General features: G+C 43.3%; 1 protein-coding gene across 3 annotated transcripts in view; it reads left to right on the top strand.

Annotated features, from left to right (window-relative positions):
• LOC146833087 (venom factor-like) overlaps nucleotides 1-19800 on the top strand; it is a 777614-nt gene that overhangs the window by 693938 nt on the left and 63876 nt on the right. For all 3 annotated transcript variants that reach the window (XM_085600726.1, XM_085600724.1, XM_085600725.1), the window contains 5 exons: nucleotides 8487-8538; nucleotides 13497-13584; nucleotides 14067-14156; nucleotides 14257-14362; nucleotides 15891-15980. In XM_085600726.1, the coding sequence (XP_085456852.1) occupies nucleotides 8487-8538; nucleotides 13497-13584; nucleotides 14067-14156; nucleotides 14257-14362; nucleotides 15891-15980 (426 nt within the window). The remainder of the gene's footprint in view (nucleotides 1-8486; nucleotides 8539-13496; nucleotides 13585-14066; nucleotides 14157-14256; nucleotides 14363-15890; nucleotides 15981-19800) is intronic.

Genomic DNA, 19800 nt, shown 5'->3' with positions numbered 1-19800 from the left:
GCGATATTTGCAAGGTGGTCCATCCGGGGAACGCCCAGTGACGCCCACTTTGCATCTCATTAGAGATGCAAAGGGAGGTGTTGGGAAAAAGGGTGCTAACATGCGATTATGCATGTTAGCACTCTCTTGTAAATAGAGCGATATTTTTATCTCTGCTTTTTTGGCTTAAAAAGTGGAGATAAAGCCCTTGTAAATATGCCCCACAGTCTCTATTTCTTTTAAACAACAAAAAGACTGAAATTGAGCATACAGATTTGGGGTCCCATGATTGAGCATAAGAAGTAACAAAATGAATTTGTACTGTATCTCTGTGTTGATCTTGGTTTTTTTCCCCCCACATTGTCCTTTTTCTGTTCTTTCTTGTTTTTCGTCCTCCTCTCGCAGTGTTATATTATTAACTATTGATAATTTTGTCTGTAAGTATGTCTGTAAGTGGTATACACTGATACTTGCTATGGATTGAACATTTTAATTAAAAAAAGGAAATATCTAGGTTGTGAGTTTCTTGCAAAAAATAGATGATTAGAAGACAGCTGAAGCTTAAGTAGAAGCTTAGTCCGTGTAAGAAAAAAATTCATTATTTTAAATTTTTTGTCCTCGTTTATTGACATTTCAAAACCTTTGTTTCATAATCAAAAATACATTGATTAAAAGCAGTTTCAGCACAAGATAAAAACACATAAAAACAGCAATAAAATTGTTAAAATCCCATATACAGAAATCAATCAAAGAACTGTAATCGCAAAGGGGCATTCTCAACCTAGCTTTATATAGCCTTTAGACATTTGGGGGCATATTTTCAAGAACGGCGTTAAAATTATCGCCGCTTTAGCGGCAGGAAACTGCTGCTAAAGCGGCGATAATTGGCTTGATAATATGCCCTTGAGAATTCCTTTAGAAGCCCAGGCTCACACCAGTACATGGTGATAATTTAACGCTGTTCTTGATAATATGCCCCAGGGTTCTGATTATCCTGCTGGATACAGAAATCTAGAGACAGCCACCACCACAATCGAGGTGGTGTCACTTTTGTATATTCTATATGCCTCTCCCTTCATCAATAGACAAAAAGATCTGCACATATGGACAATCCATTTGGACCTTGCTTTCACATAGAGGGGACAAAAGAACAATATATGTTTGTCACTTTCACAGGTATTTTGGCAGCATTGACAATAATCAGAGGCTGGGTGTATAAAATCCAAGAACTCCTTGCCCTTGCACACAGACTTATGAAGGAGGATTGTGGTAGTCGAAAACCCTACCAAAACATTGTGATCTCTACGGCGGCTAACTTTCTCTTCCACTATCTTCTTTACTACAACGGTATCCTTTCCCCGAAGGGCCTGGGGTTCACACCAGATCTTTCCTAGGCCCACATCTAGACAGGATGCTTGAGCACCTTTAACCAGACAACTCTCCCTGCCTCATTGGCCAAGATAACATCTTTTAAATCCTCCTTGTGTGGTACTTTAGAATTTGGGACCGCGTGGGAGGCAGGGCCCTACCCCTGTCTATCCCGGTATTAGCGAACCGCAAATGGTCAATGCGGTATGTACAAGTGCTTTGTATAACATTTTAGCTATAAATGTACTGTGTATACGTTATTATACATTGACTTCGTGGGTTCCATCTTAGAACGGTGGCCATCTTATGGTTGCCCTCACATAGGCTACACATTACGAGCAAATACGGGCCTTTAGAAGACATGTGCCTTCCTTTGACTTCTCTGTGACCTGTGCAGCTTGGCTCCGCTGCCCCAGGTCAGTCCGGTCTCAAGAGCTCCCCGTCCTACGGCCACCTGTGATTAGCATCAGGGTTTGGCACACCATAAAGCCTTTTCATCCCACACAAGCCTCCGGCTAATCTCTTTCACACCTGACTCTTCCTGCTTTATGGCTTGTTTTCCAAACAGGAGATGTTCGTGTTTATTGGGGCCTGTTGATATCTGATGTGGGATCTGAGCCTCGCTGGGTAAATAATTGTGGGCTGGCTTAACTAATCATGACTCTGCCTTTTCGTTTGTAATGTATAAAGGTGAATGACCATGCCATAAAACAAGGAATGTGTGCCTGAAGCATGATATTTTGTATTTAAGGAGAAGCCTGTTTCTGTAATTTTAAGCAGTCTCCTGAGAACATACATTGTGTTGTACTTCTCGGATACCTGTAATTGGTCTGCAGCCAATAAATCGATCTTTGACTTCACCCAGAAGACTCTGTGTTTCTGTAGGTCTGAAACAGGAAGAACCCGAAGTCTTAGGGTGTGTTCCCCTGCACCGCTGGGCTTTAAATTCCCAGTACTTCACTTGAGATGTTACAATTCATTGGTACTCCACACTCAGGTCCAGTACAACAAGGGTTTTAGCAAAAGCACTGTTGCTAACTCATGGATTCCAAAATGTAGCCAGAGAGGAACCAATGGCGTGCCCTTTCCTAAACCCAACAGACCCATGAAAAAGTTGTTTTCTACTATAGTCAGGGAGCTAGTATGGAAATAACCCCAAAAGTCCAACCTGTTAGTTACTACCCTCTGACTTGTGCTTTATAAATTTCTACTGCTGAGTGGGCAGGAGACCAGGCAGTTTTTTTTAGCTAATTTTTGTATGGCACCCGCCCAGTGTTTCACAATTAGGGTACTTTTTAAGATCTGCAGGTTCCATGATCCTGTCCCATCTAGTATGATGCCCAGATAGTCAAACTCCTGCACCCTTTCCAGTGCCTCGGCACCCACCTTGATAACATCCTTCGCCCTGCCTTTCTTGGAGTACACCATATATTTGGTCTTAGACGAGTTAATTTCAAGGCCAGAGTCTCTGCAAAATTGGTTGAAACTATCAACCAAATTTTGCAGCCCCCACATAGTTTTGGACATGTTGTCTGCAAAGAGTAGTGCTGGAATTTTTACCCTTGCCAAGAAAGGGGAATCATTTACACAGCCCATTAGATAGGTGATACAGTTGCTGATGTAAAGGAGAAATTGAGTTGGTGTGAGGACACACCCCTGCCGTATGACTCAGTTGACAGGGAGGGCATCAGTCAGCTCTCCTTTCACCCCACACCTTACTTTCGCAAAGTTACCTTCATGGAGCAATCTAATCAGATAAAGGAGGTCAGGTGGCATACCTAGTCCCTGAAGGACTTCCCAAAGCTTAACCCTAGGGACCAGGCCAAAACGGCAGGCAGATCGATACACGCTACATAGAGGTCACTCTTTGTCAGGTCCACAACCTTCCATTTGACCAGAAGGAACCAAAAGACCTTGTCCACAGCACAAACCTGCCTAAAACCTGCCTGGGGGTCGGTAAGTATTTTATTCTTATCACACTAGTCTAACAACCTCTCCAACACCTGTTTACAGAATATTTTTGGTATATTATCTAGGAGACGAATAGGACGGTAGTTAGAACGTACGCTGGGGTCATCCTTTTTAAAAATCGCTACATATTCGCCCCTTCCAGGAGGGGGGATTGTCCTCAACACAGCAATAGCACTGGAGACCACATTAATGTAGGGAACTCATATACTTGGACCGGATTTAAAAGCATCAGTCAGGATTTTGTCAAGACCTGGGGCTTTCCTAGGCTTAAATGAGGCCACTGCATGCACCGTCTCCTCCAAGGAGAAGATTACCGGATACTGCATCTGGCTCGACCTGCTGGGCACATACCCACCATCAAGTTGGCTCTCATCAGCCACAGCAGGGACATACAATCTCTCAAAGTGTGAAACCCACTAATTCAGAAGAATAGAGGCTTGCCTAAGTTTCCTTCACTCCTGCTGACTAAAGACCAAAACTTTTTTTGGTCATTGTTAACTGTGGCATCCAATTTGTCCGCCCACATATTCTCAGCTTCATCCCATTCTAGTTTGGGTGCTCTCACAATTGCCCGGTAATTCACCCTACGTTCCCTGATGGCTTGGGTGTCCCCTCTTTTTATAGCCTGCAAGAGGTCAACCTTGGCCTTTTTAAACTGGTCATTAAACCACCCCTTCATGCTTTAGGAGACCCCCTCTCTCTTTAGTTAAAACACACCTCAATTAATCAAAGGCCACAAGGTGCTCGGCTAGGACTAATTCATTTTTTTCCCAGTTCACATACATTCTCTCCATGTGGGTAGCCAACATTGAGTACAGGGACCCAACTTGCTCTGGTGAGGCACTTACTACTTCCCATCTCACATTCCTTCTGTTGTTTGTAGCTACAAGGTGCCCATGACTCTTGTCCACACTGCGTCTTTAGGAATGATCATTGAAATTTTTAGCCTTAACGTCAATAGGTTGTGGTCACTCTTTTCTCTTTCCTCAACAATCATATCATCCAACTTGCTTTCAGAAGATGCAATCAATTGTACTCTGGTAGGTCCCTTCTTCTAAAGGTCAGTGCCAGATGTTTATCTGATAAAGAGCATCCGTTAAATGCCCTAATTCCATGGGCAATGGCAAGGTCCACAACCTGAAGCACTGCTCTTGAAAGGGGCCTTCCTTTAGAGGGGACTAGATCTGGAATTCTCCAAGCAAGGCTCTCGTCTCTATTCAAATCAATAACCAAGCTATTTGGCTCGAAAGTGAAGTTAAAATCCCCCGCTATGATCACCTGGTGGAAATTTACATACTCTCCAAGTACTCTATCCAAAAGATGTAGTGCTTGAGATTCCTGCCTATGGCTGGTACTCCTGTTATAGATGTTAATGAGCATGAGGGGAGCTAAGCTGGGCCCTGTTAATAACATTGCTTGGACATCCAGTGAATCCATGTGCAGGGACGTGTCTATGTAAGTGAGAATGGCCCGTACCAACACCAAAAGTCTACCTGAGGGGCGCCCCACACATGATTTAGTAGCTAGGATGTAGTAGCTACTAAATCCACACCTATTCACCTGCTCGACTGCCCATGTTTCCTGAAAGAGACAGATGTCATAGTTGTCCACAAAAATACCCCAATCTAAATTTCATATCTTATCCCTGATACCTGTAATAATCCAACTTAGCAGAAGAGTCTGGGGCTAAACAGAGATAAGTTGACAGGCTGGTGCAATGCACTATTTTCTCCTTGAATTTTCTACATTGGGCAGAGACATTTCTGGTCTTGCAAAACCAAGATCAATTGCATCACCCTTAATACCCAGGTGCCCTTCATACACAGTACACATCTACATAGATGAGATAGGCCACTCTTCTATGGTTTGTATGCCCTCCCTCCCATTTATTTTGGGGCCATCCTGGTTTAGGGTGAGTCAATCAACCTATGCCAGAGGAGAAGGAGGATTTAATGGAGCAAAACTGCTGCCTGGGCCAGCATCTGCCCCCAGGGTCTACTATCCTGTCCTGTTTTTGGCAACTGACAATCTAGGCCCTTCCTCTCACTCAAGTGCTGGTAAAAAAAAGCTGAGGGGTTGCACCACAATGTTAGATCCCAACTGGTTTGGGCATGCACTAGAGGTAAGTAACCAGTGGACGATCGATTGGTCCCTAAAGTTTACAACAACACAATCACCCCTGTAGGACTTAGGCAAAGATCTAACCGAAGCGACTCTCCTAACAGTCAAGATTTGGCATGCATCTGCAGAAGAAAAACAGGCTTGCGAGAATAGCCAATGCATTGTTTTGTTTTTATGCTTATCAAATGATTCCCCAACACCTTTCGCTATACGTGGGGCATTGGACAATATAACATATGGATAGGCCTCAGTGGGCAGCCTTAGTGTACTATCCTCCTGTCGCACTGCTACAGATCTTTCGACACATACCACTCCACTCATGCTCCCTTCCGCGTTGCTACCCACTCTTTGTCCTGCCAACCCATGCCCTGTCCCTGGAACTCCTATTTCACTGAGGGGGTTGGTGCTGCTCTACAAATGCGGTGTACTCTCAAGGGCCCTTAATTACGCTCCTTGTATCCCAAGGCACTGTTTTCCTTATGAACCGGGGGATGTTTGCCAGGTGTAAGCATTGGGTATTTTGGGGCTGGTAAATCCCTCAACAAACTAATCTCTGATTACCCAGTCGCTGGTCAATAAGCTCTAAGCACTCTTTTACACTTAGCAACAGCTTGTCATACGGAGCCAGATTTCTTTCTCTGTGATACCCGACAGTCAGCCCCCCACCTTCCCTCCCCCGTCTGAGTCTCATGGCATACTCTTAGCTTTCGTGTTCACTGTTTCCCTCTTTTATTTGCCCCCTGTGCATTTAGGTATAGGTGATACAGCAGGGTGCCCAGAGATAGCACAGGATTAGCAGGGTTCGGGGTATCCCCTCTAATTCCTCAGGTGTATCATTTAGTGCTTTCGTCTTCTGGCAGACCTCAGTGTGCTGGGTAAAGTGTAATTATTCTGACCCTATGGCAGGAGTACAGGCAGGAGTGCAGTCAGTCGATAGTGATGGTCTGCAGGTGGACCTGACGGGTGCAGGTTATAGGGATAGGCGGTGCTCGACCAGGTCAATCTCCTTGTTGATCAAGCCTACTGCTCTCAGAATGAACCCACCCAGGGTTGTGTTTTTGACCCCGCCATAGACCCACATTCTCATGGCCTTCACTCCCCATCTTGGACCCAAACGATCAAGGGTTCTACTATTATGCCAATTGTACGCACAGTGCAAGTGTGCGAGACAGTTAGATAGGCACAGGTGTGGCAAGGGGTTGGTCAGCACGTCGTATCACTGGGCTGAGGGTGACAACCCTGTTTATGCGTCTCTTTCCTTACAGCAACTGGGTTAATGTCCAATCCCCCCATTGTCACCCCAGCCAACCCAAGTCCACTGTTTCACCATACACAGGTAATTACTCACCCAGATTGAAATTGCTTTGTTGTGCATAGGCAGTACTTTTGACCGCTCCCACTTCCTGATGGCGCCACAATAGACTGCTCAATCTGGTACTGTATGGCGAGCCCGGGGGTGGGCCTGCCCTGCCTCTTCCTGCCATTGACGGGTGCAGGACGGGCCTGCCCTTGGTCCGAGCTTTGTCCGGGGGCACAGTGCATGCATTCTGCACCACTGAAGTCTTCACATCGGTTAGGCAGAAACAGGAGGTGGCTGTGAGCAAGTCCTCCTGTCAGGCCAGCGGACGTCTGGTCTGTGTGGTCCAGGGTAAAAGGACAACAAACCCCCAGCAAACTGTGACTCTAGTTCTTTCCTTACCATGCTCAGGACAGGAGCTGGCTTTACCATTTTACCCCCTGAGGTGCTTCCTCTCCTACGACACCTAACTCTACTTATTTTAGCTTTGGTGAGGTTCTCAAAGCTAAACCTTTGTCTAATGGAAAATCAACATCGGCAGAACAGTTCACTCTATTATACCTTGGTATACAGGCTCCATAACTAACGTTTTCAGAATGTAAATGAGTAATGGTGCTTGTCTGACCACATGTGCAAGATGACATTGTTATGCTTCCCACTACAACTATGTTCCCCTTGAAAACCTTTACCTGTTCATTTTATTTAAATCAGGAAACAGGTCAGCGATCAGCCTGTCACAATCTGGATGAGAAGGACAATTCTAAACCCAATGTGGATTTCAAGACTGCATCTGTCAGGAAATCTCACTCTGAGGACTGCTTGGCAAACATTATGGGATAAGATAGTCACTTAGGATTTTGGGGGCTGATCTCATCCCTCACCTATTCTCAGAGGCTGGGGTCCGAGGAAGTTCCTTTCTAACTCATGGGCCTACAACATGGCACTGTAAGTCTCAGCGGCAACAGCTTTGTGCTGGTGATGTCCACTCAGCAGTGTTCATCTCTGAGCATCTCAACGTATCTGGATGACAGCAAGCAACGCTCCTCTCCCTGCTCACAGTGAGCAGAAGAATGTTCCCTCTTTTGTCTCCTGCTGTTGACTGCTTCCTGTGAAGAGGTATCCCTCAACTCTGTTGTTTGCACAAGCAGCTGCTTCCGGTTCCATGTGAAAACACTCTGCATAATCAGGAATTAAACCATTATGGACCACCCTCTTCCCACGTTGAGGGGTGAGGCTGTTGGAGGAAGTTTCCTTGAGTATATAGGAAAAAATGGATTTCTAGACATTGGCAACAAATTCAGAATTTGGCATTGAAGGGTAGGAAATTAAATTAAGTTAATGTAACAGGGGTCAGAGGGAATGTCCACGTCTAGTGATATTGAGAAGGGTCAAGTACAGACATAGATACCTTACGCACCAAACAGTGATCAGAAACACATCTACCCCAATGTCAATTAGTATTGCAAGGATGAGAATCAGTTTTGTAATTGGGACCTGATTGTGTTGTTCCCATTGTTGTTAACATAAATTGTTTTCAGCTGCTGGTGATTTATTAACACAACTTTCACTTGACTTTGTTGGAAAAATTGTGACATTTCAATGACTCAGCAAACTGGTTTATTCTTGTAATATACACAATAATATCGCCATGGTTTCCACATTTTCTGAAATGTTAAGTTAAACTTCAGACATCTGGGGTGGAGACCTTGATTTAAATCAAACCTTTATTTTCTTTAATTTTTCTCTCTAGCTAGAAGGCCAGAAGGTGCGCAATCCACCGTCCTAATCGAAATCTGCACGAGGTAAGACATCGTTCTGACACACCTAAATAAACCCATTAAAGAAAACAGATGCATCCTTGGCTTCACCAATGATACACAGGATAATCTTATGTGAATCCACCCTTAACTCACTATACTGGTGAAAGGGGTGGGCCCATAAGTTCTGGATCTGTTCTAGAGACACAAACCGATGGTTCTTTAGCAGCATGGAAGTGTAAAGGGGAGAAAATTCATTAGTGAGCCAATTAATTAACGAAGAATTCCTTTGGACACATAGGGCCTCATTAGGGTACTGGTCGGAAAGCTGACCGGCATCCTTGGTTTGACTTCCAACCACCATATTATGGTTGTGGTGGTCGAAAGTCAAACCAGCCGGTCATTCTGGCTCGCTACCGACGGGCTCAAGGAGCCCATGAGCCAGCCAGAAACCGCAACATAATCCCTTACGGAATACATTTCCGCCGTCAGTTATGATGTTGGTTTCGGACAGGCTTTCCATGTCGGGCTGTCTGACTTGGAAAGCCTGTTGAAAAGCGACTTTTGAAGCCCCAAGCATTACCCCATATCCCAGCAGCCTCAAGCTGGGGGGCTGGGTGAATCTCTGCACCATGTGGCAGGCACCATGAGGTGCTGCTATGTGGTGCAGGGATTCACAGAAACTCCTATTTGTTTATGGAAGGTTGTGCTGCGGACGGTTTCCAACTGCAGCACAAGCTCCCATAGAGAAATGGGACCTTGTGATCGCACCATGTGCGGTCGCATTGTAATAGGGTTTTCAGAACCACTGACCAATAGTCGGTTCCCACACTGAAACAGTGTTGGGCGGACTCAAGTGCACCCGACATCGTAATTAGGGTCATAGTAACCACAGACAACTATGTAAAGTTAGTTTGATTTATTACAAAGCCAAAAATAACTGAACAGAAAGACACCTCAAGACGAGAGTGTAGAAATCATCGGAATTATCATAAAGCCAAATCTGCATATTCAAATAAGACGTGATAGCATAAACAATACAATTAATTCTAGAAGCAGGATGCAGAGGATCAGAAAACATGAGTCCAAATTTTCCAGCGTTGAGTATTGGTGCGTAAAAGCATTTATCTATCCCCACACTAGCACTAAAGTGGCATCCCTACTTCGGCATCGTCAGGAAGAAGGATAACAGGTGTCAGCATGTGGAGTCTTCCTAAGAAGTTTCTCCACCATCAATGGGTCAGATAGCATAAGGCTACCAAAACAGAGCTTGCTCTCAGATGCTCTCTCTCCAAAGGCAGAAGAATAAGAATTGGGACCTTTCGCTACTCCCATCATCACATTATTAATGGATAACCTTCCAAAGATTTATTGCGGATCATGCCATCTGCTCTCGGTACAATCCTAAAGGTGTTTTTCCATGGGACAGTGGTGTTCTTTTCTTGCAACATTTTGTCCTTGATTCCCAGGCCTTCTCCTGTATGAAGCACAACAACCTTTCTTTACCAACTCAAGCCACATGATGTATCTTCTCCCCTCCTTGCCTGACTAGCAAAACAAATACATTATTCTAGTTATCAAGAAAGCTTCTTTCACCTGCAACACAAAACGTGAGAAAGAACAATTTCTACAGTTCACATGAAATTCAACTATTAATTCTAAAGTGAGAGTTTCCAGGGAACTGCATTTCAGACCTACAAAGTTTAGCTAACATAAGAAAACATCACCTTTTACAAATTTGCATGTAAAAAGCAAGGCACCTTCAGTTAATGCATTTACCTAAATATTAGCGACACAATTATTATACATTTTTAGTACATGAATAATTGTTAGTTAACAATACAAGTTCTTCACGTTACTGTTGTCTGCTAGTTGCATTTACTTTCCACGTTAATTTTCTCCATGTTACTTTTAAATGGCCTAAACACTTCATGTTTCAAGTTAGTACATTTAACAATTCTAACGCATCATGTTAACACAACAACGGATTATATTCGGGTGCGCTCTATACGCGTGATTATAATGCACCCCTACAAATAAATTGCAATTTCCGCTACATCACTAGCCTTCACTGTGATATCCCCTGTTTCAGGGATACTGAAATGATCTTCCTATTTCAGCTGGTATCCCTGCACCTAAATCTGGGAATTACAAGCTATTTCCACCCCCCAAATGGGGAATAACATCTTTACTGAGAAAGCAATGTTCAAATTCACATACATTTCACGTTTCTAGGGGAAGCTATGGGCTTAAATATGAGCCCATTTACCACCTGCTTGCATGTATGCACATACACATGCGTGCTTATGTATATCTGTGTATACTCCTCTCTAACTTCTCTATCCCTCAGTCTCTGCCTCTATCACACAGTGTACTTGTTTATATGTGAGGGTGTCATGACATATAGATCTCTCACTGATGCTCACATAGTGAGTTTAGTTGAACCAAGAAAAATAGTCCATTAATCTAATTTAGATTTGTTCTATTTGACAAATTCAGATGTTATCTCCCCCTCCTCTCTTGCTAGAAAGAAAGCGAGACACAGTGACAAAGTGGGATAGAAAACTGGAGAGAAAAAGTGTGTGTGACAGAACAAAGAGGGGGAAGAGACAGAGAAAATAAGAGACAAAGTGAGAAAGATGAAAGAGAGAGAGGGAGAAACCTAGAGAGAGGCACAAGGAGAAAGAGTAGAATGAGAGAGAGAGAAACAGAAGGGAAAATAGGTGGGGGTGAGATGTGTGTTTTTGTGTGTGTGTGTGTGTGTAGACAGAGAGAGAGCCAGGAAGAGATAGAAGCAAAAGAGGGGAGAAGAGAGATTGAAAGAGAAAAGAGAAAAGAGAGAGGTAGGCAGAAAAACAGGTAAGGAGAAACGGGTAGGTGGGAGAAACAGAGGAGTAGATAGGAGAGAGTAGAGAAAATAAAGACAAAGATCTGTGAACCTCTTGGAGGGTAGTAAGTTAACATCTAAAAAGAACTTGAGATCACAGACCACAACACACAAGGAACAAATAACACTAACAGCTTTCTGGAGAGCACAAGCTCAGATTCGGAGAGAAACAATGGCTGATCAGATGATGATGACAGATAATGGGTGAGAGGAGGTGGAAACATCAAATTGTATGTATAACACTAAGGGCCCAATTCCAATGTCGTTCAGAAGGCCTACAAATCGAATTTGCCTTTTCCAGATCTGATCCATAGCCCTTGTGTATGACAGAACTGTACACAGGTCCAAATGACCAAGTACGATGCGAAAATTGCGTATGCGCCGACAGAATCGTTTCCGGTACCCGAACCTGTCTGTACGACTTGTTCGTAGCTGAATCGTGCAGCGCTATTGAGCCATATTCCGACAAGCAAGTACGATGCACGATTTGGACAGCCGCTTTGCTGTGGTCTCAGCGAGAAAAAACGGCTGTCAGAAGTGTACTTCGGGGGGCCGTAGCAGGCCCATCTTCACCCAGGGCCCTGCGAATCTGTCACGGGGGTGTGGCCATGGGTCCTCCCGATCCAGGCATGCACAGTGTGGCAGGCACCATGGGGTGTCCACCACAGGGTGTATGCTTTCCCCACCCACACCTTTTCTGCTATCGGAGCCTGTGTACGCCTCTGTACATGGGCTCCTGTAGAGTTCAATGGGAGTCCGAGCGAACCGAGTCCGTAAACATACGGCAGCATCATACTCACTCGTTCGGACTTCCGGAGCACGTCTCACTTGAAAAGCCCTCCGGATCCGATTCGTACGGAGGGCTTTCCTTGCAAGATCGGGATCGGGCCCTAAGACTTCTATTGAGGAACTGAACAAAGCCTTGGGAGGCAGGAAAAGGAGCTTCAGAGCATAGAAGACGTTTGAGCATTAAAATTTACGTTAGCCTGCTAGAAAAACTCTTTAAGAGAGGAAGAGTTACAAATGGCAGTAGAGAGTAGGATTGAGGTACCATTTCAAGAGCCCAAAAGGCACTGGTGAAATGATTCAGCAAAACAATTTACCTCTATGGTAAGGCCATAAAAAGTTAAGAAATGGCAACAGTTGGGAAGAAGCACATGAAAGACATTCAGAGCCTCAGATGTCTCCCTGTGAAGATTTATGCGATTTGTTTTCAGATCGTATGTTATACTTTGAACTATTTCTCTTGGCGCAAGGGTACACAAGGTGTGATAGATTGGGTCTCTGCAGGCTTTCACACTCCCAAACAAAACCATGTATAGGGAATGATAATTGCAAATTGAAATACTGGTTTAGTTGGGCTGCTGAGATAGGAGTTTGTCGACTCTGCAGGCCTCTGCTTTTGAAGCTACTTAGAATCACATGACTACAAGCCTCAGGAGCTGCCTTACAGGATCTCCAACAAAAGCTACAATTCAATTGCGGATCATTCTCTAAATAATCAAAGACATTTCATATATAACTCTTTGAGCTGGTCTTTTTTTGCTTTGGGTGGTCCACACGATGGTGGTACTAATCCCTGAATAATGAGCATGACTGTCACTTTCTTACCACATTGCATTTAGCAAGGATTGTGCATTATGTTTGAATAATATCATGTTGCTGTAAAATTGTCTTTATTTGCACAAAAAACTTTATGTACCCTTTATTGTTTGACTTTTTTTGTTTAAATTCAAGATAAAACAACAAAACTTTGTACCATCAAATGTGCGTTGTCTCATTCTGCAAAACACGACGTCCTGGTCAATACATAAAAATTATTTTTTGTATTTAATTATTTTAGTAATAATTTAAAATAACCCTCACCAACAAAAATGTATTGGTTACTTTGGTAATAATGTAATTTCTATTTATCCTGCTAGAGCTGTTCGTTTCTTTGTATACTGTAGAATCACACACACAGCATGACAAAAGTGCCTGCATGTCCACATTTGAGTCTCAACAGTAGAGTTCTTTTTTGTAATCTGATCCACTGAAATGTGTTCGTTTTAAATCTTCTGGACTACTGTTAGTTTGATGTTTTAGTAACTCCTGCCTGCCATATTACCTTTATCAGGTATCTTGGAGAACATGATTCCACCATGACCATTGTGGACATTTCCATGTTGACTGGATTCTCCCCAGATATTGATGATCTCAGAAGGGTAAGTGTGAAGCCACAAATCTAAAGCAGGCTAAAGTGTATGATGCCAGGTTACAGCACTTTCCAAGCATCTCGCTTATGTAGCTACAATTATATTCCATTTACATTTCATTATAAGAACGTTCTTACACTAGCCCATGAGGTTGACACAAAATCCCACAGCACTGTCTTAGATCATAACTGGTAAACATTTAGTTTTATTGATAAATTGGTTCTGCCAAAAGAAAGACAGACAGGTAGATCTCACAGTTGATATGGAAATTAATGAGGGTTGGACATCTTTGAAAAATGAGCTGCAGTTTGCAGACAGATCCATTTGTGTGTATTGCTGATAAGTGATTTAGGTATGGAGTATTTCATTGTTACTTACGTGCATTTTGATTAGAAGTGCTATGTACAGGAGGGACTAGAGGCAAGAATTAGGTGGGTCAAAGATGCTTTAGACTGTTACATTAATTGTGATCTTTGCTGTCTCACATTTAGCTTTCAGAGCCAGTGGACAGATATATTTCCAAGTTTGAAATCGAAAAAGACCTGTTAGATAAAAGAAAACTAATCATCTATTTAGATAAGGTAAGGATTCTTACGCTTGGGTTCATTTTAACACTTTCTTCAGTGATGGTACCTTTTTCACGCCCCTCTCTAATCTGAGTATTGTTTGCTTTCTCTTTAGGTTTCACACAAGGAAAATGACTGTTTTTCATTTAAAGCCCACCAATATTTCCAAGTTGGTCTGATCCAGCCAGCCGCTGTCACTGTGTATGAATTTTATTCTCTAGGTAACCACAATCAAACCTCTTTTTATAATATCAGTAAATGCATAGTATGGAGAGATAGCAACTCAAGGCTTGGCAAGCAGCTCCCTAGCCTCTTAAAATGTGGGATCAAACTCATCTGCAAGTACTGGCATATCAATAATTGGAAAAAGTTTGTTGTCACCCATATTCACAAATCCTGTATTAGAAAAGTCATACATTTTCTCCCGAAGAATGCAGTAGAATATTAACCTTTATCTGAACCACTTCAAATCCCACAGGCAAAAATATGTTTGTCTGAGGACAAACATTGTTTGCTAAAACACCATAAAATATGATTATGTTGCCTTCCCTTTCCTATACTAGAAAAGCTTTTACTTCTACTTTTGACTAAAATAAATTGTGCATGTTTCCAAGGTGTGAAAGTATCTGCAAACTGTGAGTACCCCTGCTCCTAAACATATCAGATGCTTCCTGCATGAGCATTTAGGGTTCTTATGCCACAAATGCCTTAGTGTGAACCATAGTGAGTGTGGGCTCTAGGATATTTAACAATTTCCGTCCAGGACTTCTGCAGCTCAAAGCCCTGGGGAGGTAGGAAATAGAGTGAATACTCTATGTTGATGGTAAGTGTAATTGCATGAAAATGTTTGTTCTAACTTTATATGATAAACTGCAATATTTTAATTTTAAAAAACCTTATGGACCTGATTACGATGTTGGATGGTTTGGAACTGCCCGATCTTAGGTCGACGGTTCCTACCACATGATTTTGAAACATCCATTTTCCAATGGAAGCTTGTGCAGAGGGCGGAAAAGGCACGCAGCACTAGCTTCCATTGAAAAATGGACGTTTTTATACATCCTTGCACAATGTGGCAGGATGGTGCCTGCTACACAGTGCATGGAGGTTTAGGTGCCCCCCAGACCACATTGCGGAGGGCCAGGGGGCAAGGGGGCCATGATAAGGGCCCCAAATGTCGCTTTCTGACATGGAAATGCTGTCGGAAACCGGCATCATAATCCCGATGGTGAACTGCCATCATTAAGGAATTATGCTGTCTTTTGGACACACCAACGGGCTCCTTGAGCCCATCGGAACCATGTTGCAATCTCCCCGCAGGTTTAACTCTGACCGATATCATCTTAATATTGCGCATGGATTGTAAACCTACCATGTCGAGCGGAAAACCTCCGACCGCTTGGTCAAAGGTTTTCCGTTCAAAATTGTAATGAGGCCCTAAGTATTTGCCAAAATTAGACATAGGCGTTTAATTATACTCAATCTTAAAAAAAATATTCATTTGTATATAGGCTATATTGTGAAATGACAACCCTAATGTCTGCTTGGTCCCTCAGTTCTTTTCAATAGGTAATTTACATTCATAACTATTTCTAGTTTAAATGTTCCATTCTTCCTTAACCCACCCATCTCCTTTAGTACTCTGTCTGGTAAGCTTTATTCCTTCCAACAAGTAGTCTTCAAACTACGAAACATTTGTATTGAACACATAATTGCATTTAATACACAGCACTTTGTGTTTCTATTTAGAGAACCGCTGTACAAAAATCTATCATCCAGACAAGGAGAGCGTGCTTTTGAGCAAAATATGCCAAGGAGATGTTTGCCGATGCTCTGAAGGTAATGTTTTTTGATCCAACGATAATCATGAGCTGCCACCATGTGATTGTTTCTTTACTCTTTATTGTTTTCTATATCTTTTTTATTTACTTTTATAATTTTACCTAGCACAGATCATTTGTTATAACATAATAATATTTATAGAGTTGTCATTTTGCACAAATCTTCCTACTTTGAACTTTTTTCTGATTTTTTTCATTTTCATCTTTATTCGACATCAATGCCATAAAGGTTACCAACAACAATAGCATTTAAAACATCTTAAGGATATATTAAAATTAACGTAAAAGTACTCACCCAAATTTATGAGTGCAAGGACTTGCAGTACATTGTACGGTTGTATACATTTATCACTTGGCATCACACAAATATAAAAGAGAATTTACAATCATAAAAGCAGCAGCTATCAGTAAATTTCATCATAAAAAAGAAAAATCGATCAACCACAAGGCTGTTCTATGCCATTATTTAGTTTAAAGTGCTCTCTGCAGTTGTGTAAAACGCGAGTTTAAAGTGCAGAGTTGATATATTAGTCTCGAACCAAGAACATGTCAGCTAAGCAGGTACTGTCAACGCATCATACAATTGAAGACATTTGTTGCTAGGCATCTGTTCTGCTTGGGTTTTCGGATCAGATAGAACCCGCTCAGCAGAGCCTCTCTAACCCAAACCAGAACGTTACCCCCTCCCTAGGGCCTATTCACACCTAAATAACCACATATATGTACCACCTAAGGACAGGGAATTCCTACTATATATACCAAGACCTACAAGTCACAGCCTCGCGGTCCCAAACGGACCCAGGACTTCCTGCCCAGACGGCAGCCACAGACTTCCTGCCCAGACGGCAGTCACAGCCTCGCGGTCCCAAATGGACCCAGGACTTCCTGCCCAGACGGCAGCCACAGCCTCGCGGTCCCAAACGGACCCAGGACTTCCTGCCCAGACGGCAGCCACAGCCTCGCGGTCCCAAATGGACCCAGGACTTCCTGCCCAGACGGCAGCCACAGCCTCGCGGTCCCAAACGGACCCAGGACTTCCTGCCCAGACGGCAGCCTTAGACAAGTCACAGCCTCGCGGTCCCAAACGGACCCAGGACTTCCTGCCCAGACGGCAGCCACAGACTTCCTGCCCAGACGGCAGTCACAGCCTCGCGGTCCCAAACGGACCCAGGACTTCCTGCCCAGACGGCAGCCTTAACACGAGTTCATCCTATAATTACCACGACATAATCAGTGTTACTATATATCAGACCACACAAAGACAGCTAGTTGAGCACAACTTGTTCCCCAGTTCGAAGGGCTCCTTTCTCCCTTATTCAGTTACCACCTACCTGATCAGGATTAACATCTGTCCATGTCAAGTCACAGCTGACTAGAAGAATAGGTTACCCTCTTACACAAGAACACGTAGCACATATTGCTTTACTACTTTATTTAGTTATTACATACACACTCACGGAACATAATACATATCACATATCCTGCAAAGAAAAGTGAAAGATTGAGTTGTACTCTCTAATAGTAAGGGGTTGACATCACCTTGGTCGTATGTAGCCTGCACTCAATGGTCATCTAGGTTCCCTTCTCGTCTGCGCCTCGGCTTCGCCTGGAAGTCACACCTCCGCAATCACGGGTTTACTCCCGTCTCCCTCTCCGAGTCACTGGGACCTCTTCCTCATCGGCTACTCTCTTCTCTTTGGAATATCTATTTCTCGGTTTTTCTCCACCTCCAAGTTTGTCATCTGTCTTCCCTGGAATAAGTAGCAGCTTTACTACTAACGGCCAGGTGCCGCCCATGGACTAGAAGCAAGTGCCAGTATCTGCCTCAAACTTTCACTAATATAGATGTGCATTTCCTCATGGAAAATTCCAGCCCGTAACCTGCCGCCCACCAAATTCTTGTACCTCCCCGTGCCAAGGACACGTTCCCAGCCGGCCGGCCTGATGTAGTGTCTTCGGCATGAAGAAAAATACAATCCTTCGATAAGGGCCGGCCTGAACCGGTTCTCTCCAAGCGAATAACACCTCCTAACTAAAACACTGCCTATGACCTAGAAACATCCCAAGCTGCCAGAGCAGGAGGAAAGATGGAGTCTCTCCCGTTTAAGGCCTATCAGGCCTGAATTCAGCACGGCTCCATGAAATGCCCTCACTACAGAACAGATTACCCCTAATGCTAACGAATCTATCCCCTAGGATGTATATGCAAACCCTGATCTATGGGGAAGAACACAGGATCATGTCGAAGTGCCTAATAAATAGGCTCTATACACTACTCTAACCCTTAGACTTGAATGGGAAGAGACTGAAGTCACCTAAATCACCCTTCAACACAATAGGACCGGAAAAATCGAGCAGTACAGCATCACACAAGGAATAAAAGTGAGTTTACAAACATAAAAGCAACAGTTCTCAGAAAGTCGCATCATTAAAAGAAGGAGTGGTCAGTCCCATATCTGTTCTGTGATGTGCCTTGGTTAATGGTACACAGTGCATTTCCTTCCTGTTGGCCAAAGCAAACTCAAAGAGGCAGATCTTAGGGAGTAGTTCAAGACTGCACATTTAGGTGCAGATTTACAAGCCCCTTGCGACACTTTTACGCCGCTGTTGCATCGCTTTTGTGAACAATGCGCCACGTTGCGACACATTTACAACGTGACGCATCTAGGGAGATGCGTCAAGTTGTAAAGCTTACATCACATTATACCTGCGTCAGGTATAATTTATGCAGGGTGGGAGTTCTGACGCAAGAAAGCCTCGTAAACTGACGCATCTCTGCTAATATGCAGAGATGCGTCAGTTCTTCTAAATCTGCCCCTTAAAGTGCAGAATTATTGGTATGTGGGTCTCAGACCATGGGCAAGTCGGCTCGGTGTGAAGTAGCAGAAAGCAGTTAAACAAAACACCTGTTTTCCAACACATTCTTTTATTAGATGGAACAAACTCAGGATAAGTAGATCCTAGAAAGTAGTGCAGAATAGCAATTCTAAAATGCTAGTGGCATATTGATCTAAAGCCAGGAGCCAAACAGGAAGAATGGGTAAGAAACCGACCGTATTCGGAACACACACTCATTCTACAAAAACCTCCCACAGGGTTCACTATGTGTACTAGGGAGATATCCCACCTGGTGTAAATTGATATCTAAGAACACAACAGATGGTAGCAGTTTCTTACTTGGGGCTATTGGCAATTACTTAAACTATAAATGTTAAGGGTGCATTGCCATAGCTTTACATTTTAGGAGCCATGCCGTTCCCAAGAATTTGGCTACTGCACAGGCAAGCAATGGGCTAGGGTTTAATCTTAGAATATGTAGAGCTTTGACATGCCTCATGGTGCCCATCTGAGTGAAAACTGCTTTAATCCATGGCAATAATGGTCGAGTGTAGATAGGGCAAGCAAAGAAAACATGTGCTACAGTTTCATTAGAGACGTTACAGAGTGGACATGTTAACAGGGATGCAGAGAAAGTTGACCATTTGGATGTGAATGTATTAAGAGGAAAGGTTCCAAACCTGGACTGCATCTAAATCTTCTCTTTAGTTTCAGTAGGGTCAGTTATGAGATCTGAATGGGGCTCAAGGGCACTTTGGATCTTAAACATAGTAAATTTGTTAGTCAGTAAACCCCTGTGTGTGATGTCATTCTGGGCAACCCAAGACCAGCATAGATCTTTGATTTTTTCTTTTATGGGGAAGACGGACAGCTGGGGAAAAGTCCCACAAATCTGGTAGCTCAAAGGTGCTTAGCAGTTTATTGATGCTGTTGAGCAACTCGATTTTGTGGAATCTATCCAGCTCTATAAGCTTTTGCAA

Source organism: Triturus cristatus, chromosome 4_2 (genome assembly GCF_964204655.1).
Source record: "Triturus cristatus chromosome 4_2, aTriCri1.1, whole genome shotgun sequence".
NCBI lineage: Eukaryota > Metazoa > Chordata > Amphibia > Caudata > Salamandridae > Triturus > Triturus cristatus.
Note: the sequence above shows the minus strand (reverse complement) of the source record. Positions and strands in the feature narration are given on the sequence as shown.